At 48.3% G+C, this 22215-nt stretch overlaps 1 protein-coding gene, 1 long non-coding RNA gene and 1 pseudogene across 7 annotated transcripts in view; 2 read left to right on the top strand and 1 right to left on the bottom strand.

Annotated features, from left to right (window-relative positions):
* AOX3 (aldehyde oxidase 3) overlaps positions 1–12537 on the top strand; it is a 129424-nt gene extending 116887 nt beyond the window's left edge. For 3 of the 4 annotated variants that reach the window (XM_089328024.1, XM_089328022.1, XM_089328025.1), the window contains 2 exons: positions 4378–4545; positions 11342–12537. In XM_089328024.1, the coding sequence (XP_089184150.1) occupies positions 4378–4545; positions 11342–11395 (222 nt within the window). In that variant the 3' untranslated portion in view covers positions 11396–12537. 4 annotated transcript variants of the gene reach the window in all.
* LOC138848952 (uncharacterized) lies at positions 7620–21096 on the bottom strand. 3 transcript variants are annotated; one of them, XR_016231970.1, is made up of 3 exons: positions 20962–21096; positions 20715–20856; positions 7620–8341 (listed from the first exon to the last, which is right to left on the bottom strand). It is a non-coding gene; the product is annotated as an uncharacterized LOC138848952 (long non-coding RNA). The 3 variants fall into 3 exon arrangements; XR_016231971.1 differs by lacking the exon at positions 7620–8341 and adding an exon at positions 9820–9938; XR_011387168.2 differs by lacking the exon at positions 7620–8341 and having other exon boundaries at positions 20426–20856.
* On the top strand, positions 9658–9800 carry LOC127491904 (small nucleolar RNA SNORA70; annotated as a pseudogene).
* Positions 21097–22215: the final 1119 nt, after the last annotated feature.

Genomic DNA, 22215 nt, shown 5'->3' with positions numbered 1-22215 from the left:
ACCACCTTATGTTTTCAGAACCATACAAGGCAAAAGCCATAATGGTGCTTCATCATTCTCTCTCCATTGTCAACTGAGACATGCATGGGTTACAAGACACCTGCTGACCCAGCACAACATGCGCCATTTTCTGCCAACATCCCACTTCTCTCTGCCCAGCACCATAGCCATCTGGGCCATACATAGGAGGGAAGTAGCATCAGCAACCCTTCATGTAAGCTCTGCCTGAGAGGCAGTCATTCTGCCCGCGAGTTCTCATTACCTATTGTTGGTACTTGCCCACTGCTTGGGGACAATCATGATGAAGGGGATTTGCTTTGAGATCTGTGCCACTGGGTGTTTTCATCATCGTGTGAACACCTGATGGTGAACTTACACACACCTAGACGGTGTAGGTCAATCACTCAACATGGGCCCTTGATGCAATAAAAAGATGAAGTAAGCACAAAAGGCATAGGGCTGCTGCTGACATAATACCACAGACTGTTTTACGTGAACTTCTTTTTAATAAGTGGGAGCAAACTCAAATAATGACAAAAAGTATAGCAAATACATAAACAACATGGTCATTATTATCTTACCAAGTATCGTGTACTGTACCCAGATGTACTGCCATGCTTTTACACAACTGCCAGTACTGTAGGTTTGTTTCCACCCCGATCTCCACAGACATATGAGGAATGCATTGCACTGTGATGTTGGGACAGCTGTGAGGTTGCTAGGCAACAGCCACTTTCCAGTTCCATTAAAATCTTATGATCACCACACCAAAACCTTATACAGCATGTGAAGTATAAAACAACTCAGAGTTATAAATACCTCAATTACTAGCTGCTGCTACATGCTAACCAAGGGAAAAGGGAAACATCTTTGGAGGAAATAAAGGAGTGCTGTGTGACAAGGACAAGTAGACCCCTATAACGTGACTCAATGTAGAATGACAGTAAATGAATGATAGAAATCACTCTACAGGCCGGCGCCGCAGCTCACTAGGCTAATCCTCCGCCTTGCGGCGCCGGCACACCGGGTTCTAGTCCCAGTTGGGGCGCCGGATTCTGTCCCGGTTGCCCCTCTTCCAGGCCAGCTCTCTGCTGTGGCCCAGGAGTGCAGTGGAGGATGGCCCAAGTGCTTGGGCCCTGCACCCCATGGGAGACCAGGAGAAGTACCTGGCTCCTGCCATCGGATCAGCGTGGTGCGCCAGCCGCAGCACACCGGCCACGGCGGCCACTGGAGGGTGAACCAATGGCAAAAGGAAGACCTTTCTCTCTGTCTCTCTCTCTCACTGTCCACTCTGCCTGTCAAAAAAAAAAAAAAAAAAAAGAATTCAACAAATAGCAAGAAGAAAAGAATTGTTCCTCAATAGTTGAGGCTGTAAACAATAATCACATCTCAAAATGTCAGTTTCACTCATATACGTTGCATTTTTTGGTACTCTATTAGTTACCACAAACCAGGGAAAACATAAGATATTTGCCTTTTTGGGACTGGCTTATTTCACTAAGTATAAGGGTTTCCAGTTGCATCCTTTTTGTTGCAAAAGACAGGATTAAATTTATTTTATGGCTGAGTAGTATTCCATAGTGTTTCTATACCACATTTTCTTTATCTAGTCATCAATTGATGGACAGCTGGGCTGATTCCATCTCTTAGCTATTGGAATTGAGCTGCAATGAGCATGTGTGTACAGATAGCTCTTTCAAGTTCCTAACTCTCAACACTGTTGCACTGGAGGTTCAGTTTCCAACACATGAACTTTGGGGAACACGTTCGAACCATAGCAGTCAGCATTCATGCCCTTCCTGTAGTGAAAAGTGATATTGCGTCAAATAGGATTTAGGGTTTGGGGGGCAACTGTATTAGGGCCAATCCGAGCCCAGCCACTTACTAGCTGCGGAGCCTAGGAATGTTATCTAACTGCTCCAAGTGCCCATTTCACCATCAAAAATGGGAAGAAATGCAGTGCCTTCCTCAAAGAGTGGTGAGGATTTAAGGATATAACCCATGCAAAGTGCTTGCCCTTAGTCAACTGACTGTAACTGTCAGCTGCTACAGTTACGTTACTGTGATCAGTAAGTCAATTCACCCTAGACAGTTGTTTTATTCATTTATTCATGCAATAAAGATTTGCATTAAGTACCTTGAGTTACATGAGTGCAGCCTCAAACATGACAGACACAGTAGCCCTGCTTTCGGTGGGGGAGGAGGCCTCTTCCATCAAGCTTCTCTTTGGCTGGAGTACGGTAACACTCACCTGTGTCTGCCTGAGTCTAAGCCCACGAAGAGTCTTTGGACTACAGTTTGATTTCCCCTGTAGATTCACCTGAAGAATGAGAGCACCAGCCAGCACTGTCTGGACAGTTGGGTCTCTCCTCCTAAATTAATACAATCAATCTGGTTCACCCATCAGTCTCAGGTTTGAGGAATCTCTAGGAGCCAATCAACTCTAGAGCCCCACTTGGCCAGGTTTCAGCTAGACTAGGGAGTGCCCAGCCTATGATGAGTGTCAGCCCCCAGGGGCCTGTCTGACCCCTGAGCTCTTCACCTGGTGAATCTTCCCAGGCTTGGAAACTCTACCACGTGGGCTGGCACTTCCTGCTCTCATCAGCAGGCAGCTGGAGCCATGGGGGCCAGAGCCCTGTGCCTGGACCCCAGACACCTCCACCTTCGTCCAATGCTTCCCCATCTCATCTCCTGGCCTTGGGCAGGAAAGTCAGAGTGAAGGGTCTTGGACATTTCCCCGGAAGTTTGACCGGAGTCAACTGTACAGTGTACGTGGAAAGGAAGGCACTGGCAGTGCTAAGCAGAAGGCAGGTATAAGGGAACACTACCCTTAGGATCCCCCTCTCCTGCGCCCAGCATGCTGGCCTGTCTTGGGCAGGGGGTGAGCTGGGAGCCACGTGAATCTCTACTTCCAGCAGCAGAGAGGACCCGGCTGCTGGTGCGCTCAGTGCTGCCACTGAGCCATTGCTATGGGACCTGAGGGAACCAGTAATATGGGTGGAGTAGAGAACCACCTGCTAATGTCATTTGAAAGCCTTGGAAACTCCCTGGGCCTAAATAACTCCCACAGCTGCCTGCTAATTCCCAGTGTTAGTCACTGCTTAAGGGATGTTGTGGGTATATTATGTGAGCCAGCACATGATTGATCTGCCAAGGCACCAGATTAGCTATGGAGTACATGAATGGGGAGAAAGTTATGTAATTCCCAGTTAAATCCTTTGATGGCTTTCTTTGAGCTAATAATAAAACTTACAGTCCTCTTACTGAGCCCATGGTGCTGAACTTTCCCAAGGCTCCCACGCCAAGATTCCTGCACTCGGGCCTTTCTCAGCTCCTCGGATAGGGCCCCCTTCCTCCGGGTGGATATGGCCCAGGCAGGTCAGCGCCCTGGTTGGGGCTCTGCTGCACAGTCAGATGCAGCAGTGTCAGCGTGGGAGAGGGCACTTCCACACAGGACAGGGAAAATGAGTGTCCCCCTCGACACAGCTGGCATCTAACCCAGAGACCCTCAAGGACAGGCCCCAGCCACCAAAAGGATGCATTGGAATCTCCTAGAAGGGCCGTGTGTACTTTGAAAAAGCTTTGGCTCCTGATTGCACTCTAAGTGCATAATTCAGGGAAAGTTTTTGGAAACCTGCTGTGTTTTTATTTGAAGTACAGAGGATCAGCTCCTTGGCATGAACCTAACTGGGAGTGTCAACCAAAAAGCCAGCCCTTTCTCAGCCCCCTCCTCCTTTCCAAGCCCAGCAGGTGCCGTGGGTGATACCTGAAACTGTCTCAGCTCTGCCAGCCGCACCCACAAAATCCCTTGAGGCAGGAGCTCTCCAGGCCTCAGCCAGCCGCTCACCACGTATCCAGTTTGGCCAGCTTGGGGATTATTAGCTCCCTCCCCCAGAACAGAGCTCCCGCAGGCGTAGCCAGCTCCCTACACAAACAGAAACCGAGCTCTGCCCAGGGCTCTGCCCAGAGCTGCTGCGGGGCTGGGCAGGAGGCCTTCCTCCCGAGGGAAGAGTGGGGCCAGCTCAGCACTGGGTGGGAAGAGGCCAGAGCCTGCCAGCCTCAAATGACGCGTGTTCAGTCAGCGGGGGCTTTGTTCAGAGAGCATTCCCTGAGCCCCTGCGTGATCAAGGAGCTCAGCAGGCCTGAGGACGCAGTGAGGGATCAGGACACAGGGCCCACTCTGTGCCTCCCCAGGGCTACCCACTGTAGGTTCCAGGATGGAAGGGAGGGGGAGCCTGCCCGTGGTTTTCTAAACCAGCTCAGGGAAGCGGTCACTGTGCCTAGCCCCTCCCTCCGTGTCCCATGGACAGGGTGCCCTAGGGTAGCTTTATTAAAAATCCTCTTTTTTTTTTTTTTTTTTGGCGTGTCTACCCCCAGGGCCTAGGTGAATCCGGAATGTTTCTGGGGTCTTCCGTATTCTTCGCCATCACTGACGCTGTAGCCGCAGCTCGCAGCGAGAGGGGCCTGCCCCCTGCCTTGGCGATGAACAGCCCTGCCACTCCAGAGCTCATCCGGATGGCCTGTGTGGATCAGTTCACGGACCTGGTAGGAAGCCTCTGGCTTGTCGGTGAAGCTCTGTAGCCCTTCAGTGATTCTCGCAGAATGGAGGGTGGGGGACGCACGTCAATCAAAAAAGCACATTCGCAGTCCCGCCATGTAGAATGGCTTCATTGGGAAGAGGAAAGTCGCCTGTTGTTCTCTATCCTGACAAAGGGCGATACGGATTTTGAAGGGTTGGGAAATGGTCCTTCCCATCCGAGCCCTGCAGACTTTAGGTGGAGGTGGCCCAACTGGCGATCCTCTTAGCTATGCAGCCACAGTTAATCATGCAAGTTTCTGGCCCATGGAGTCCAGAGCCCAGCAGAGAGACAGAGAGACAGCCCTGGGAAACAATGGTTACGCACCACTCGCGGCTGGGGACTGCACTAGGAGGTGACACACGGAGCTGAGAGCGGTTTTCCCACCCAGCTGTTCCTGATGCTCTCTGTGTGCCCAGCCTGCTGCAGGTTCTGCAGAGCACACAGCAGGTTACACTCAGCAAATGCTAACTGCATAGGAAAGGCAGGCTTGGAAATCGGGAGGCTGCGCTGGAGTCTCCGCTGTGCCACTGTCCAGTCATCAGCATGACCCTGACCATGTTGTGGACCCATCTGTGCCTCAGCTGCCATGTCTGATTAAGTAGATAAAATATCCACGGGTTTTCTGAAAGCGTTTTGGCACAGAAGTGGCACATAGTGACAGCTAAATAGGTGTTAACGGTTACTATGGCGATTGCTATTATCATCTCATTCCCCAACCACGCTTGGTGCTCTACTTGTCTGTTTTCTGCCCTTCTTAGCCTGCACCTGTAGTGCAGAAGTGAGCAGAGGGAGATCTTGGGCTGAGTCACAGTGGCGGGAGGAGATGGGCGTCTGGTGTTTGGCAGGGAGGCCATCGCCTCCAGCCCATCACCCCAGCTCCTGAAACTTCCCCTAGCCAGCCGACCTACACAAACCTGAGGTGGTGAATAACAATGCATTCTAAAATGCACGTGAGAAAACTTAGCACAGGTCTGTACTAACGGTGCCTAAGCCAAATGGCAAACAGTCCATCATTAGATTGCGTGGGTCTTTTCCACGGTGTAAGCTGTTACACTCATTCCTCTTCATGGGCCAAAACAAAGAAAGAGGGAGCAGAGAGCAGGTTGAGGTGCATATTCATTCATCTATGTAGCCAAGACCTTTTTTGGAGCACCCACAATGTTGTGGCCACGCACTTAAGCAATGATAAAAATAAGTCCGTCCCGGGAGATCCCAGCTCATGGAGCTTACAGAGTAGTTGCACTGTACACAGTGAAAGCAGTGCAAACAGAAGCGGTTACAGCAGACCCAGCCAAACACGGACCTCCGGAAGGGACAGGGAGGAGGTGACATCCTGCTAACGGGTGAGGTCTGGACAAGTGGACGGAGAGGAAAAGGAATCCCGAGTGGGAAAAAATAAAGCAAGACCATGGTGATCAGGAGAGCAGAGGGGGCTACTTCAATGTGTCAGTTTGTCCCCAGACCTTTTTTTTTTTTTTAATTTATTTGAGAGGTAGAATTATAGACAGTGAGATAGAGAGACAGAGAAAGGTCTTCCTTCCGTGAGTTCACTCCCCAAATGGCCACCACGGCCGGCGCTGCACTGATCCAAAGCCAGGAGCCAGGTGCTTCCTCCTGGTCTCCCATGCAGGTGCAGGGCCCAAAAGCACTTGGGCCATCCTCCACTGCCTTCCTGGGCCACAGCAGAGAGCTGCACTGGAAGAGGAGCAACCGGGACCAGAACCCGGTGCCCACATGGGGTACCAGTGCCACAGGCGGAGGGTTAACCAAGTGAGCCACGGCGCCGGCCCCCCAGACCTTTTGAAATACCTTTGGATGTCTCAGAAAGCAGATCATTCGTTTGACTGGAGGGAAAGTAGACTATGAAAGAGGAAGCCTGCCGACAAAACTGGAAGACTGGCCTGGACCAGATCACAGGCAGCCTTGAAGATAAGTTAGCGCCTTCAGGTTTTATTCTGTGGATCCGGCAGATCTTTGAAAGTGATTCGATCAAGGAAAGGAAGTAATCAGGAAGAGTATCCGGCAGATTGTATAACACGAGTCAGTGTAGGAGAGAACAGTGGAAAGCTCCTGCAGCAGTCACAATGGAGCCAGAACGTGCTGGTTGTCAAGCAGAGGAAAGGCAGATTCAACTTGCAGCACCTGCTGTCTGATAGCAGGGCGTGGGCCAGGGAGAGGGAGTGAAAGGAAAGTTCCAGGTGGTGCCAGGTGAGGTGGAAGACAGTGGCGCCTTGAACAGAAGTAAGAAACACAAGGAGAGGAGCTGTTGCGAAGGGAGGTGGATTTGACTTTAGATTTATAGCCTGGTAGTCAGCCAAGGGGTTTCTCCAACAGGCAGTTAATTCAAGATCGGCAAGAGGTCTGGCTTGCAAGACGGGTGAGTCATGAGTACAAATTAGTAATTAGAGCCGTGAACCTGGATAAAGCTCACCAGAGGGTGCAAGTGCAGAGAGCGAAGAAAGAGGAAAATGCAGGAAAGAAAGAAAGGGACAGAGAAGAAAAATGAAGGAGGAAAGAGAAGGAGTGAGCCAGGGGCTTCTCCAGGGAGGGTACCAAATGGGCTGGGGACTGAACACCGGGGCTGCGGTTGGCTCCAAAGCTCAGAGCACACGCACAGCAGAGCTGTCTTCAGAGCCAGCCCCCGGGTGTGGAGGGAGGTTACCATCAGACAGAAATATGGCAAAGGGCCTGGAACTTTCCCACCCCTCGTGCACAGGTACCTACTTAACAAAACTCTGCTCTCTGGGGGCCCAGAAACCACACCATCCTGACCCCGACACAGATGACAGCACCCCAAACTCCAGGAGGCCTCCACCAATGTGCCCCCAAACCCAGGAGTGCTGAGGACTGTGGGGAGTCAGGCAGAGCCCCCTCCCTGCGCCTCACCATGCCCACAGACTCCCATCTGCTGCCGGGCAAATGCCACTTGGCACAGGCAGGGTTGCCACAGTTCTACACGTGCAGATAGGCAGGTTGCCCAGCTGTGGAGGCCATGCAGGCAAGACCTCGGGTGCAGGGGAGCTTCAGTGAGACAACGGGTGGGATACAGAGGCCTTTCTTGAAGATGAGGGAGGGGGAGTTGTGCAGGGATGGAGCCTTGAACTTGGTGACCTTGAGGGGAAATCCGTGCATGGGCTGAAACTGTGGGCTTACCTGGCAGCCAAGGCAGCGTAGGAAACTCCACTGCAAACCCAGGGCCAATCTAAAGCAGCTGGCCAGTTTGACTCGCATTCTCCCCATCCCCAAACTACACATCCCAATAAATCCAAGCCTGAAAACCCTTGCACGTGGACATCCTGGCAGGTGACCAAGACAGAAAGATGGTTTGCCCTTAATGGTTCTGCACTGCCCAATGCAAGCTCTCTGCTTCAACGCTGAGACATGAAGGTGCCTCTTCTTCACCTGAAGTCAAATAGAGAGGGTGGCCGTCCCCTCCAGCCTCAGGCCGAGCCTCAAGAGACCCCTATGGAGGAGGAGGCCATGCACAGGGCCCTGAGCTGGGGAGGACCACGCAACACTGCACATGGCGGTCCCAGCGCCACCACCTTGCAGTTGGCGGGAATGCAGGGGACCCAGTGACCAGGACCAAGCGGCAGTGGCTCCTCAGTTCTTCCCACAGAAGATCCTTGTGAAGAGCACAGCTGGTGTCTTGATGATCACAAGGCAAAGGTGCCCTGGGGACACAGATGGGAGTTAAGCCCAGTCCAACTGTGGGGCTGTGCAGGCTTTCTCTCGCGGATTCAGCGGCTCCTAAACAGCATCTTGGTAGGAAACAGAGAAGGAACGTTTTAAAGGAATCCATTCTGTAAAGAGAAGTAGCCTAAATGATTTCCAGTAACGTGATGCTTTTTCAAACTCTTCAAACAACCCAGAGTAGATCTCATTTTACAGTCCATCTGTGTGTTAGTATAATGCGTGTACAAACGGGTGTATATTCTGTTTTCAAAAAACGAACGTCTCTCAAGCCGGCATTTGACACAGCGGTTAAGACACGTGTTAAGTCTCCCATCAGAATGCCTGGGTTTGTGTCCCACCTCCACTTCCGGGTCCAGGTTCCTGCTCACGTGCACCCTGACAGGCAGCAGGTGCTGGCTTAAGGATTTGGGTCCCTGTCATCTTGTGGGAGACCCAAATTGAATTCCCGCTCCTGGGTTCAGTTTGGCACAGCCCTGATGGTTGCAGGCACTTGGAGATTGAACCAGCAGATGGAAGATCTCTCTTTGTGTCTCCTCTGTCTCCCAGATAAATAAATAAGTAAAAATTTTAAAGGAAAGGAATGTTTATTCCTCTGGGGCCTTCTCAGCAGGTAAGGGTTTTGCTGAAGCAGACAGCTGTTGTGTCACTTGTAAGAAAGATACAATGTTGCCTTCCTGGATCCTGAGCAAGGACAAACACCTGCCAGTGTTTATTTGAGGGCGATCTGTGGCCTGGCTACCTGAGAAAGTTGGACAAAGTATCTCACTGTTGCAGAAGGGCTGCCCTTGGCATTCAGAGGGCTGCTGACCCCTAAACAGAACAGGGGAGTAAGGCGGGATCCAAAGAAGAGCTTGGCTGGAGAGCCTGAGGTGAGGAAGGAGCGGCCCAGGATGGTGGGGACAGCTGCATGCACTTCAGGAGTTCACTTGACACTAGCATTGCTAGATTTCTTCTTCTAGCAGGACAGTGAGTGCACCATGTGTCAGAACCACTGTTCAGATTATATTCACCCTGTTTCCCTAACAGCAGACAATGAATTTGGAAAACCAGATAGCAATCCTTAATCTTAGAAAGTTTTGACAACAAATGAGGTTGAACTTGAGCAGCAAAACCTTGATCTTTGAGTGCCTGCAATAACTTCCTATGCACATTGCCAGAAAACTGCCAACGATTGTAAAAAGCAGCGTGCGGAAAACTAGGAATTTCATTGGCTGCAACTTCGCAGACTTGTTACACCTGCTTAAATGTAATGACAGTACCTCCACCCTGAATTCAGCCAAAGTGAATAATAATTAAAAAGGTTCTCTAAGAATGACTGTGTTTTTTTTTTATCATGCTCCTTTGCATATTTGAAGATTTAAAGCCAAGAAATATCCTCTATCTGCAGCCAATTAGGCCAAGCAAACTGGAAGCCTTTTATGGGTGGGGTGGTTTGCTGTGTAGTGGCTGCCTAAAGTGGCCTTCTCAGTAGTGGATGCAGCCTGTTGTTTGTGTGTGTGGTCCCAAAGAATCTTAGAGACACCTTTCCATTGCACCTTCCTGTCTGACCTCGGGCTCTGCCCAATCGAGACTCCAGACACATATTTGGGGTACCGTAGAAAAGCCCAGGGCGTGCCAGGCAGGACTCACAGTGGCCGACTCATCATGTCCATCTGCACCAACCTGCAGAGCAAAGGGTAGAGACTGAGGACCCATCCAGGGCCAAGTTCAAGTTCCCTGGCTGCCAGGAGATGCCCATCTTGGGAACTGGCTGTGCCAAGTGTAACAGGGATGAGTTTGAAGATGTGGTGACTGAGAAGCAGCTCATGGCAGGCGTCTGTGGGCTCAAACACACCCTCCGCTATCCCCTGGGAATACAGAGGGCCCTTCACGAGACAGGGTGCCCACCATGCTGCACCTCCATGATCGTGGACCCACCAGATCTTACTTCCTTTCCAGGCAGCATAAAAATAAAATGTCTCTTAAGTGAATTACACTACGAAGATATCATCTTGTGTTTTTGGTTTATCGTGTACAAAGACTGAAAACATTGGGGTAATCTATTCTGTTTGATAAGTACAAATTTACTTCTCAGATAAATGTTAAGCCTACAAAAATTTGTGTATTCCAGTTACCCATCTGCAAAATTTCTCTTATTTTGAGGAAACGCTGTTAAAGAAATGTGATAGTCTAAATATAAATTCTATTTTACTTGGTGTGTTTAGCTTTTTTCTCTTTTTTCATACTGAATCTTTCTTCAGTTTCCAGACCCCATTGTGGGTACCTGATTTTAAAGATTTCATACTTTTGGGAATCTTTTTAAAATAAAAAGATGCCTTTTTATCTTAAAATAACTTTGTTAATTCAAAGTGAGTTTAGCTTTTTAAACAGCAAAAATTAACAGAAAGCAAAGACCTTAATTCTGAAGCTTTAACAAATCTCACATGGGAAAAATGTGCTGATCTTATAAGTCAGTCCTTTGTTTTACATGCCATTTTTTTAAAAAATAGACTGTACAAATTTTCAAACAATCGTGTATAACTATGACCCAGTTAGAGAGTGTTCTCTGCCCTCCATAAATTCTCTTCTCAGCTTCCAGTTTGATAAGCATTTTCTTCCCACTTAAACTCAAGAATGTCAGCTTCTGAGCTGGGTCCAGCCTAGTCATGTTAGTAGGACTGCACGGAAAATATTACTGATGTCAAGGGATGTACAAACGTAGAAGATTAAACACAGAAAAACATTATCAAGTGAGTGTATTTTTCAGGATTTTAACATGTTGATTCCCTAGATTTGCTGCCATATTTTTTAAAAACTGCTTCACTTCTTTTCAGCTAGAGTGAGTATTGTGCTGTTTAAGTCTCACCTTGGTTTATCAAAGACCTGGAAATTATTTTTTATGTATAGAAAAAATGATGAATAGCTTTTTAGAAAGGGAGAGAGTAGTTTATTATACAAGTTAAATCATTTTTGAGAATCAGATCCTTCCTTCGAAAAAGAAACTGTTTTGCTGCCAATTAGTTGTAGAGAGTAGTTGTATTTTTTTTTCTATTTTTAAACCATATTCCTTGTCTTTTTCCTTTCAGATTCCACAAACTGATTCTAAATGCTCTGAGCTGTGGTCCATCCCCATTGCCTGAAGTTTGGTGTTCAAGAAGAAAAGTTGATTTTCTGATGGATTTAAGGACTCCACAGATCACTAGTATAAACTTCTATATCTAAAATATATAGAAAATTAGGGACAATTCTTTAATTTTCATTTTTACAAAATATCTTGAAATCTCAATTATATGTATAGGAAATTACATTTCTGGAGTCTCAACAAAATATGTTTATCTCAATGTAGTCATTACAGAATCTTTCAATAATATATAGTACCTCCCTGCTGATCATGTAAGGAAAATGAAGGCCTCGACCATAACATTCCTATTCTGAGAAAAAAAAAATGAGAGACCAGAAAAGATTTTTTTGATTGTTTGCTAGTAGTTTGTGAAGCTTCTTATTTAAGACACTTTGTCTAAAAATTACTTTCATTCAGCTTTTATCATTAGTCTGTATCACACAGCAGGGTATAACAACAGATGACAGTCCCTGCTGACTAGGAAGCAAATATTCACTTGCTTTGTTAATCTACAGATTTGTTGACAGTTCATTGACTTTCAAAATCTTCCACTTATCAAGGAGCCATCAATGGTCTCAACAAATTATCACTTCCTATATCACCTCCTAAGATGATTTATAGGAGGGGAATTTAAGGAAACTGGAAATAATTCCATGAAACTATTGGCATATTTGCCAGCATGACATCAACAAGGAAAGATTTAGCCTAATTCTGTTCATTGAATTTTCCCTTCTATGTCTGTGCTCAACATGAAAATTGGTTATATTTTATTGCTCAAAATAAAGTTGTGGTGGTCAGCACTGTGGCATAGTAGGTAAAGCCACTGCCTGCAGTGCCAGCATCCCATATGGCCGCTGGTTCCAGTCCTGGCTTCTCCACTTCCTATCTGGCTCTCTGCTGTGGCCTGGGAAAACAATAGAAGATGGCCCAAGTCCTTGGGCCCCTGCACCCATGTGAGAGACCTGGCTTCAGATTGCCACAGCTTTGACCATTGCAGCCATCTGGGGAGTAAACCAGTGGATGGAAGACTTCTCTCTCTCTCTCTCTCTCTCTCTCTCTCTCTCTCTCTGCCTCTGTCTCTCTGTAACTCTGCCTTTCAAATAAATAAATAAATCTGTAGAAAATAAATAAATAAAAAATAAACCTGTGTTAAGATGAGAATGGCCAAATCACTTCTGTTAATCTACCTCTAGGGTAGTTTCAATTGGTATAAACATTCAATATTTTTCATATCTAAAGCATATTGGAACATTGTCTAGTCTGGAGTCCTCTAACATATGTTTCAATCATGAACAGCACACACTAGCAGATTTCTTTTTGTCCAGTTTTTATATATACAGATTGCTTTAGTGCTTGTGATTTCCAACAGGCTGAACTTGCCCATGGTGCCACCACAAGTCCACCTGACTCAATAAATCTTTGGGTTCCACTCGTTCGCTCTCACTTTTTCTCTCGGGGTGTCCTTGACTTGTGTACCCACCATCTCTGGTGCAGGAGCAGCTTATGTGTGGGTCAAGTGAAAGGCATAAAGCAGCCAGGCTGAGCAGGAGTGGGAAACCAGGGGATTTGCGTAGGACACAGATTCGCAGTCATTTCTTGGTGGAACTAGAGCAATGAAAACACCAACACGATAGCAATATTTGTGCCACTTTCCAGGTTGCAAAAGCATTCTCACATCATCCGACCCCTGAGGCTCACAGCGGCTGCAAGTTTGCCTCCCTGTACTTAATCCTGCTTTGTAAATTCGATCACACCATTACCTTTGGTTGTCAGTTTCTTGAGGCTGGGACTGTGTCTTGCATTTCATGAACAAACACACAAGCATAAACCACACAGAAATAAGCATTCTTAAACTAACTGTAAAATGGTCAAGGGTTTCAAGTAGAAGAATTGCTGGATGTGATGATGAAAGAGATAGTAAGGTTGTGAGGAGACCAATGAGCCCAGCAGACAGGACTGTAGGGGATGGGGCCTGGACCCAGGAGGACTCTCGGACTCCTCCTAGGGAGGAATAATCCCACCCAGAGCCCCCACACCCTGAATATAGAAATCATCCCCATTTTTAGTGGCTAAATTGCTTTTCATGCTATTTATAGATTATATTCAATAATTTTTTCATTGATGTATATTTGTCCTATTAAAAACTTTTGGTATTATAATTTATAGACAGTCCAGATGTACAGGCATAAGGTTGAACATAATGGTTCTATCCTAATTCTTTTTAAAAAAAGATTTTATTTTGTTTTTTATTTGAAAGGCTGGGTTAAGGGAGGTGGGGAGAGCTTCCAACCACTGGTTCACCACCAGAATGGCCACAACAGCCAGGATTGGGCCAGGCCAAAGCCAGGAGCCAGGAGCTTCTTCTGGGGCTCCCACAAGGGTGCGGGAGTCCAGGGACTTGGGCCATCTTCCACTGCTTTCCTTAGGCACATTAGCAAGGAGCTGGATTGGAAGTGGAGCAGTCAGGACTCAAACCAGTGCCCATATGGGATGTCAACACTGCAGGCAGTGGCTTTACTCACTAAACCACAACCAGGCCCCTATATCCTAATTCTTGTTCCTAATTTTGTTTATTTGAATTTTCCTCCTTTTCCCCTGAATCAGACTTGTTAGATTTTTTTTCTACATATAAGAGGCAGAGAGAGAGAGAGAGAGAGAGAGAGCGCTCCACCTGTTCACCCCCTAATCCCACAATGGAACAATGGCCAGAACTGGGCAGGCACAAGTTGGGAGCTGGGAACTCAATCCGGGTCTCTCACATGGGAGGCAGGGACTCAACAACTTGAGCCATCACCTGCAGCCTCCTGGGATCTACACTGGCAGGAAGCTGGAGCTGGAGCTGGAGCTGGGAGCTGAACCCACACACTCTGCCATGGAAGACAGAGATTTTAACTGGCATCTTAATCCTGGACAAAACACCTGCCCTAGTATTTTTATTATTACATTGCTCAAGAAAAAAATGTGGTGGTCTTATTTATCAATTCTACACTTTTTCTATTTTCTAAACACCTTTTTTCTGCTATTACCTTTGTTATATACCTGTTCCTAATTTCTCTTGATTAATTTTTCCCAACTTTTTGGGGTTGAAAATTTAGTTCTCCTATTTGAAGTCTTTCTAGTTTAATGAAAGCATTTAAAACTATAAAATTTCTCCCTTGAATATAGCTTTGCTTGCACTGCATGGATTTTCCTATCTTTCCACTGGCATTTTTTTCTATAGCCTGTATTTCCTGTTTGTATTTCTTCTTAAGTCTGGGTTTTTAAACTTTTGAAGTTACCTGTGATTCTATGTCTTCTGTTTGCCTTCTAATCATTAATTTCCAGTTAGATTGCATTGCAATCACAAATGATTGTTTTAACAAGAAAACAAGGAAAAATGAAAGAGACCAGACAGGCTAAAAAAAGACATGAGCATGAGAGAACAAAAAAAAAAAAAAAAAAAAAAAAGGACAAGAACAAGGCACAGATGAAAAGAGGAAGCAGAAAGACCCCGTGTGGCTGGATGGAGCAGACGATTGGGGATTGGGTTTGTCGATGATGGGCTTTGGGCTTGGCAGCAGGTTTGGGTGGTTGAATAAGACACACGCTGCAGCCAGAGCCAGGAGACCAGAATGATACAGGGAGGGAGTAGAGCAACAGCAACTGGAGAAAATGAGCATAGCCGCTGATCCTTGGAGAAAGCACAGCTGCTCCTGGGTTGCCCTGGCCAAGGAATGCCTGGCGTGATCCGCCTGATGGTTCTCGTGTTGGACTTAAGGCTGCGTCAGCTTTTCCCCGTGCCATGCTTTCACCTGTTAATTTCGTAGGTGAATTCAATCGTTTCCATATCTTCTGCTCAGTTGGGGGAATGGATTTCAACCCAGTAACCCAGTCAGGAACTCAGCCCACTTATGTGATGTTCCCCACACAGCAGTCATCTTTGAGTTCCTATTCTGACCAGCACTGGGCATGTGATGGTTACAGAGAATCACCGGCTTCTCGGCGTCTTATTTGTAGTCCACGCGTGTGCTCATTCCCCTCTCGCTGAGCAGAAGGCAGCCACCCCCCCTTCAGAAGGAGAGCGTGACCAAGATGGCAGTCCATCCCAGCCAGAAGAAAACCCATCCACCCACCGTCCACCTGCAACTGCCACACTCACACTCACACTCACTCACACTCACTCACACTCACAGGGGAGCAGCGAAGTGGGCAGGTTCCCTGAGCCTCTTACTAGCCAGCTCTTTCAACAGGCGACTTTAATTCATGAAACTACCCAGAAATTTTCTAGGATTCACAAATCTTCCAGGAGGTGCTGGCGTAGAGCGGCTGCCAAGTAACACACTGAAGCCAGGCTGTCTGGCTGTGAACCCTGTGCGCTATGGCCTGCAGCGCTGCATCCCTCGGTTTTTCTGATCTACAAATGGGCTTATCATAGTACCTACCAAGGAGTCCATTTGGAGGATTAAATGAGCCAATGCTTAGGACAGTGCCTAGCACATAGGATGCAGGCAATTCAAAAACTCTCAGTATTGTTACCCTGGAATGCATGTGTCCTCATCAATGCACAGTCATGGATAATGCCAGCCCTCAGAGAACACAGACATGGGATGTCCCAGTTAGAGCTGCAGCATCACAGACTCCTTTGCACTAAAGAACAAAACAGCCATCTAGACATTGGAGAGAAGCCAAGACTTCAGTAGCAATAAATTGGTAGGGATTTCATAGAGATTTTTCTCTTGATTTGTGCATGAGCAGAAGCTAAGATCTGTCTGTAGGGAGCACTAGGAGCCCTGAACTCATAGCAGGGACTCACGTTAACCTGGACCACCCAGAGAGGCGGTCCAGAGACACACAGGCTGTTCTTCCAGCCACACTGTTTAGATTTATAATCAGTTTCTTAGTGAAGAAGAACAGGATGTTACTGAAAACTCTGTCCCTGGCCTTGGTGCCGAATCCAAATAACAAGGATTGAGGGTAAGAGAAAAAGAAAGTTTAACTTATAGACAGATGAGGACAACAGCAGATAATCTCAAGAACAGCTGTCCTACTTAGTGAGGATGCGCTGGGGCTGAGATGCAGAGAAGGGGGCGGGCTTCACAGGGGATGCGGGAGAAACAGCACATCTTTGGGGTAGCTGGGATAAAGGCCGCCGTGGCTCGGCCAGGCACCAAACGCTGGCCACAGCACTGCAGCTTAGTCCTTGAGGGGGTCTGCAGGTGGAGAGAGGACCCCTCTCTGTGACTGGGCTGCTCTGTTGTGACTGCGTGGAAGAGCAGTCCAGATAAGAGTTAAAGCATCCCCACAGCACGGACGAAAGGGGAAACCAACAATTTAGCCTTGAGCAGAACATAGCATGGTGCTTTGTAATGGCAGCCTGAAAAAACCTCATTTGGCCGGAATTAGTGAGAGCACAGCTGTGCTTGGTGGGAATCTGCCACCTTGCATTTGGTTACAGCAAGAACCAACTCCTGTAGCAGTATGTCACCTTGTACCCAGTTACGTATTTGGCAACCACGAAGGGGTAGCAAAACACTCCAACGTCTTCCATGTAAGGACATCATTACAGTGTGGACTCCGTCGCTCTTGTTTAAAGCTCTTTTTGTCTAAAAGGTGTAGGGTCCTAAGTGAGGTAGGTATTATTCTGGACACTGGAGACACATAGAGAGCCAGGGATACAGGCCTTGCCCCCACCCACTTCCCAGCAACCCGATAGGAGAGACAGACATCACCCAAATGTCATTGCAACCTCGACTAAATGCCAGGAAGAAAAGCAAGGGGGTCAGTGGAGATACTGTCAGGGAAGTGTTTGACTGGGGGGTTACAGACGCTTCCCTTGAAGAAGTGACAGCGATGCCGTGCCCTGGAGGCTAAGGTGGCACTGACTGGAGGTAGAGGCTGCAGAGATGGTGCTGGCCAAAGAATAGGGGACTTGAAGGTGTGGTGGCCCAGGAGCTGGGAAGGCCCTGGCTGGGAGCATGTTCAGATGGATGGAGAACCTGCAGGGGGCAAGACTGGGCCCCAAGACCACGTGGGCCATGGTGGCATCTCTATTTTCTCCTAAACACATGCAGGTCATGGAAGAGATTTGGGCACAAGAGTGAGATACTCCAGTCCTGTTTTTTCATGGAACTTCCCAACTACAGTGCAGGAGACAAGCTTGAGAGACTTGAAAGAAAAGTGCTGTCCATCAGGGAGGCTTTCAACCTGACCATAGAGGTCAAGGTCACAATGAGTACACCCAAATGCCAAGACTGCTTTGCTGTATCCAGTCCTAGAAGCTCCCTATGCTGCACACTGGCACCCAAACCAGAGAGGAGGTCAGGGAGGTGAAGTTCCTCAAGCAGGCAAGCTTTGCTTTTGCCCTGTCTAGTCTGTGTGAGGGCTAGAGAGCGGAGGGGCACAGGGAGAACTCCCCTCTCTCTTCAGTCTTTGCCCTGTAGCAGATCCAGAAGCCAAGAGTCTTAGGAAACAGCCCGTCGCATTGCCACGACGATGCAGAAAGCACTCATAGAGATGCCCCTGGCTGAGCTCAGCTGGTCTGGGGAGAGGCAGGAGCAGCAGGAGCACAGGGGAGCAGGTGTGGTGCCAGTCGGGTCTGGATGCTGCGTGGGCTCCACCCAGCCCCGGGGGCTGCTGCAAGAAGATCCCATTCTCAGGAGCCAGGCAAGCGGGGCCACGTTGTCCAGCCCTTCACATAGAGGTCTGCATCAGCTCCGGGGACACGTAGCAACCTGGCAGAAGAATGGTCCAGGATTCTCCAGCCACTCGGTGGCAGGACTGAGAGCTCCATTTTTAGAGATGAACCAGAATTCAGAAACGCCAGCGTCAAGTACAGATGGCAACATACACACAAAAGCTGTGGACCATTTGAGAAAAGCAATTACTGCTAGATGATTCTGTGTGGATTTTCTGTCTGGGAGTTCTGGTTGCTACACATGAACATGTGATAAGTGTGTGTTTAAATAGGGGGTGTTTTTAGATGTAAGGGGATGGGTAAGCCCACGAAGAGGTCTCCAGGCAGCTGAGCTCCCAACACAGCCTGCATTTCCAGGGAAGTGAGAAGTCTGGAGTTTTACATCTTTGGGCAAACAACAGCCAAGCCTCCTGATAGCTCCAAAACTCAAGAAATACCTGACTCCAAGTTGCAATGGCTGGGCTTTCCATGCTAAGAGGGACAAGGGCATCAATGGATTATTACAAACTTAAGCAAAGCTCCCTAGGGGCTCCAGCAGGGCCTCTGCTATTTCAGAATAGTGGGTACTATGAACACACATTTCTGTTCAACACTGCAGCTCCACATGCTTGAAAAAAAACCTCAAAACAGCCGGGCTCAGAACTGTCAACACAGCTCAGGAGGGTTGTGCTGGATTTTTCCACAATCAATGTCCCACCTGTGGCAACACTAAGCCAACCCAGCCCGTGACTGTCAGGCCCCACGATTTTTGAAAAATCAGTGAATAAAAGGTAGGGGATAAATTGCCCTTATCTTTAAAAACTGCAATAGTCTCTATGTCAGTGCAATAGAAACTCCACTACTCTGTCCGGATAGACTATTCCAGGGAACCTGGGGATGATTTTCTATTCCACTGAGCAGTTCAGGAAACAAGTCCTGCAAAATTCTAAATAAGAATTTCATGGGTCAATGCTGTGATGTAGAGGGCAAAGCCGCTGCCTGCAGTGCTGGCATCCCATATGGACGCCGGTTCAAATCCGGCTGCTCTACTTCTGATCCAGCTCCCTGCTAATGCCCCTGGGAAAGCAGCAGAGGATGGCCCAAGTGCTTGGGCCCCTGCACCAGAGTGGGAGCCCTAGAAGAAGCTTCTGGCTCCTGGCTTCAGATGGGCCCAGACCCAACTGTTGCAGCCATTTAGGGAGTGAACCAGCAGATAGAAGACCTCTCTCTCTCTCTCTCTTTGCCTTTCTTTCTCTCTGTGTAACTCTGACTTTGAAAGAAAGAAAGAAAGAAAGAAAGAAAGAAAGAAAGAAAGAAAGAAAGAAAGAAAGAAAGAAAGAAAGAAATCACCCAGTGGCTTGGTCTCATTGCTGCTGTAAGAGCCCTGTGTGCAGGCCAGGCATGGGGCTGCCCACACTGACGCCCGAGCATGGGGGAAGCCCATCAGCCAGCCGTTCACCATGTCACCCCGCCACAATATAAATGGGACACTTTTCCTAGTACCTTACAGGTCCCATGAATTTTTTATTATTTTATGTACAGGCTGAGAAGCTCAAATGGCAGCCTTGAGACTTCTCTATCCAACCTACATGCACACTCAGAAATCAAACGGGCGACTGGAACCGACTGGGTCCCCGAGAGGATTTTTGATTCGCTTGCCTCCATCACCAGTGTTACATCCCCAGTCTCCCCACCTCGGCAAATGGCACCACCATTCACCCGCACTGCTCCAGCCAGAGCCCTAGGGCGCCTCCTTCACTTGGCTCTCTCCTTTGCCCCGCTCCCATCCAATCTGTCAACCGGTCCAGTTGGTTCTACCTCCAGAAATTCATACCAGATCAACTCTGCCTCGTCCATCCCTGATGCCGCCAGCCTATACCCAAGCCCCCATCACCTCGGGTTACAGAGAAGCAGCCTGAGACTTAGCCTCCAGTAGAAGCAACTCCTTCCCTATACAGTGGACGACCCAGTGTAAACCACGTTGTGTTACGGCTGAGCTCAGAACTCTCTGGAAGTTTCCTTTCCTGTCTAGAAAGTTCCAAACCCCTCTCCTGGCTACGGCTGTCCCTGAGTGTCTCACATATCACCTTCCCCTTCTCTTCACACTCAGCCAGACCAAATTCTCCCTCTCTCTCTCTCTCTCTCTCTCTCTCTCTCTCTCCCTCTCTGCTATTTCGACACGCTAAGCTCCTTGCCCCCTGGGAACCCTGCACTCAGGCCTGTTTACCACGTTACTAACTGCTGGTTGAAGTGATATCATTGCTCTAGTGTTTATTTTCCTGTCATTTTAGAGATACACATTGTTTTATCTACAAAACCACCCTACAAGTCCTATAGAACAGACACACACACACACACACACACACACACAGAGGCCTTATCAGGCAACAATAAATATTTTTGATTGAATGGATGATTTTATTTGATCTACATCTTCCCTGTCACTCAGCCCCACTAATTCATATGCAAGAGTAAAAGAACTACTTGTAAATCTCTGAGTCACAAGAGTCAATCAAACTTTCTTGATCTCACACAAATAGTCTCCTTTGGCTAAAAATATCCTGCCTTTATTTCTCCAGTGAACTCCTGTTCATCCTTCAAAACCCTAAGTAAGCAGGAACACTCAGAGGGGATGAGGCTGGGCACGGTTGAGGCAACAGAACAGGGGAGTGTGCAGCTTTCTTACCCAGCTGGTGAGGGCAGAACCTAGATTCTCAAGAGAGATCTAGTAAAGGAGGCATCCAACAGTCCAAACATCCAACAGTCACTTGTCATCTCCATTTTCATCTTTCTCAGGCCTCTTGGACTTCACACATCCAAATGGAACTCTCGATGGAAAAGATAGACATAGTCACCCACCTGTTCAGCCCAAGTGACTCTTCTCACATCCACTCTGCCAGCATGACCCCTGCCTGATTCCTCCCCACTCTTACCATAGTCCACACCGCACACAATAGAAATGTCACTGTTAACTGAGCCGCCGTCCTAACACCTCATTCTCTTGGTTGCACTGAGCCCCTGGCCTGCCTTCTCCACGAAGCAGCCAAGGCAGTCTTTTGTAACTTAATTCACCCTCTGCTCAAAACCCTGCACTGACCACAGACCACGTGCAGAAGCCTTGGCCAAGTCCTTCCTTGTGCCTGCCAGGTCTCCTGGCATAAGCAGCCACCAACTTCTCCTCTGGCCTCATTGGCTGCCCTCCCTCCCCTGGAGCAGCGGTGCCTTCCGTTGGACAAGTTGCTTAATGCCCCTGGATCTCGGTTTCCTGGTCTGAAATGCTGCCGCTGCCGCTGCTACACTGAGCGGTGGTAGTGTTAAAGCGCTCCTGGGAGCAGGCTCCAGCACACGGGAGCCTGTGCTTCTGTTTGTGATCGGAAATAATTTTATGTCTTGAACCCTTACATTTGAAAAAAATGAGTACAAAAATAAAGATTAAGGAACAAGAATACACATGTGGGTTGTAAAACAGAGTTTTAAAGACGCACTTTTATGAAGCCTTCAGCTGTGTGCGTGGTGGAATCTCCCTCTGCCCTTTAACATACGCAACACCTGAAGACGATTTAGCCTCACCAGTGGGGTTCGCATTGAACCGGCCTCCAGGATGGTTCATTTTAAATGCAGATAAATTGCTCAGAACTCAACTGTGTGTGCTCCTCCCTGGCTATATTTTTTTATTTTTTTATTTTTATTTATTTATTTATTTTTTGACAGGCAGAGTGGACAGTGAGAGAGAGAGACAGAGAGAAAGGTCCTCCTTTGCCATTGGTTCACCCTCCAATGGCCGCCGCAGCTGGCGCACTGCGGCCGTGCACCGCACTGATCCGATGGCAGGAGCCAGGTACTTATCCTGGTCTCCCATGGGGTACAGGGCCCAAGCACTCAGGCCATCCTCCACTGCACTCCCTGGCCACAGCAGAGAGCTGGCCTGGAAGAGGGGCAACCGGGACAGAATCCGACGCCCCGACCGGGACTAGAACTCGGTGTGCCAGCGCCACAAGGTGTCCTCCCTGGCTTTAACCACGTTCCCCTGGGGAAAGGAGTCGTGGCCTCCAGGGGGGACAAGTGAAGGTGCAGATGCTGACTTGCTTCATTCCGGAGAGGGAAGCAGATAGGGCGGGCCCGGCGCTGTGTGAAGTGTCTGTGGGTGTGGCCGGGGAGAGCCCTGGCTGGCGCTCCCACCCGAGAGT

This window comes from Oryctolagus cuniculus, chromosome 3 (genome assembly GCF_051225735.1).
Source record: "Oryctolagus cuniculus isolate XC-2025 breed Fujian yellow rabbit chromosome 3, ASM5122573v1, whole genome shotgun sequence".
Classification (NCBI taxonomy): Eukaryota; Metazoa; Chordata; class Mammalia; order Lagomorpha; family Leporidae; genus Oryctolagus; species Oryctolagus cuniculus.
The sequence above is the reverse complement of the archived record's forward strand: the minus strand, read 5'-3'. Positions and strand labels throughout refer to the sequence as shown.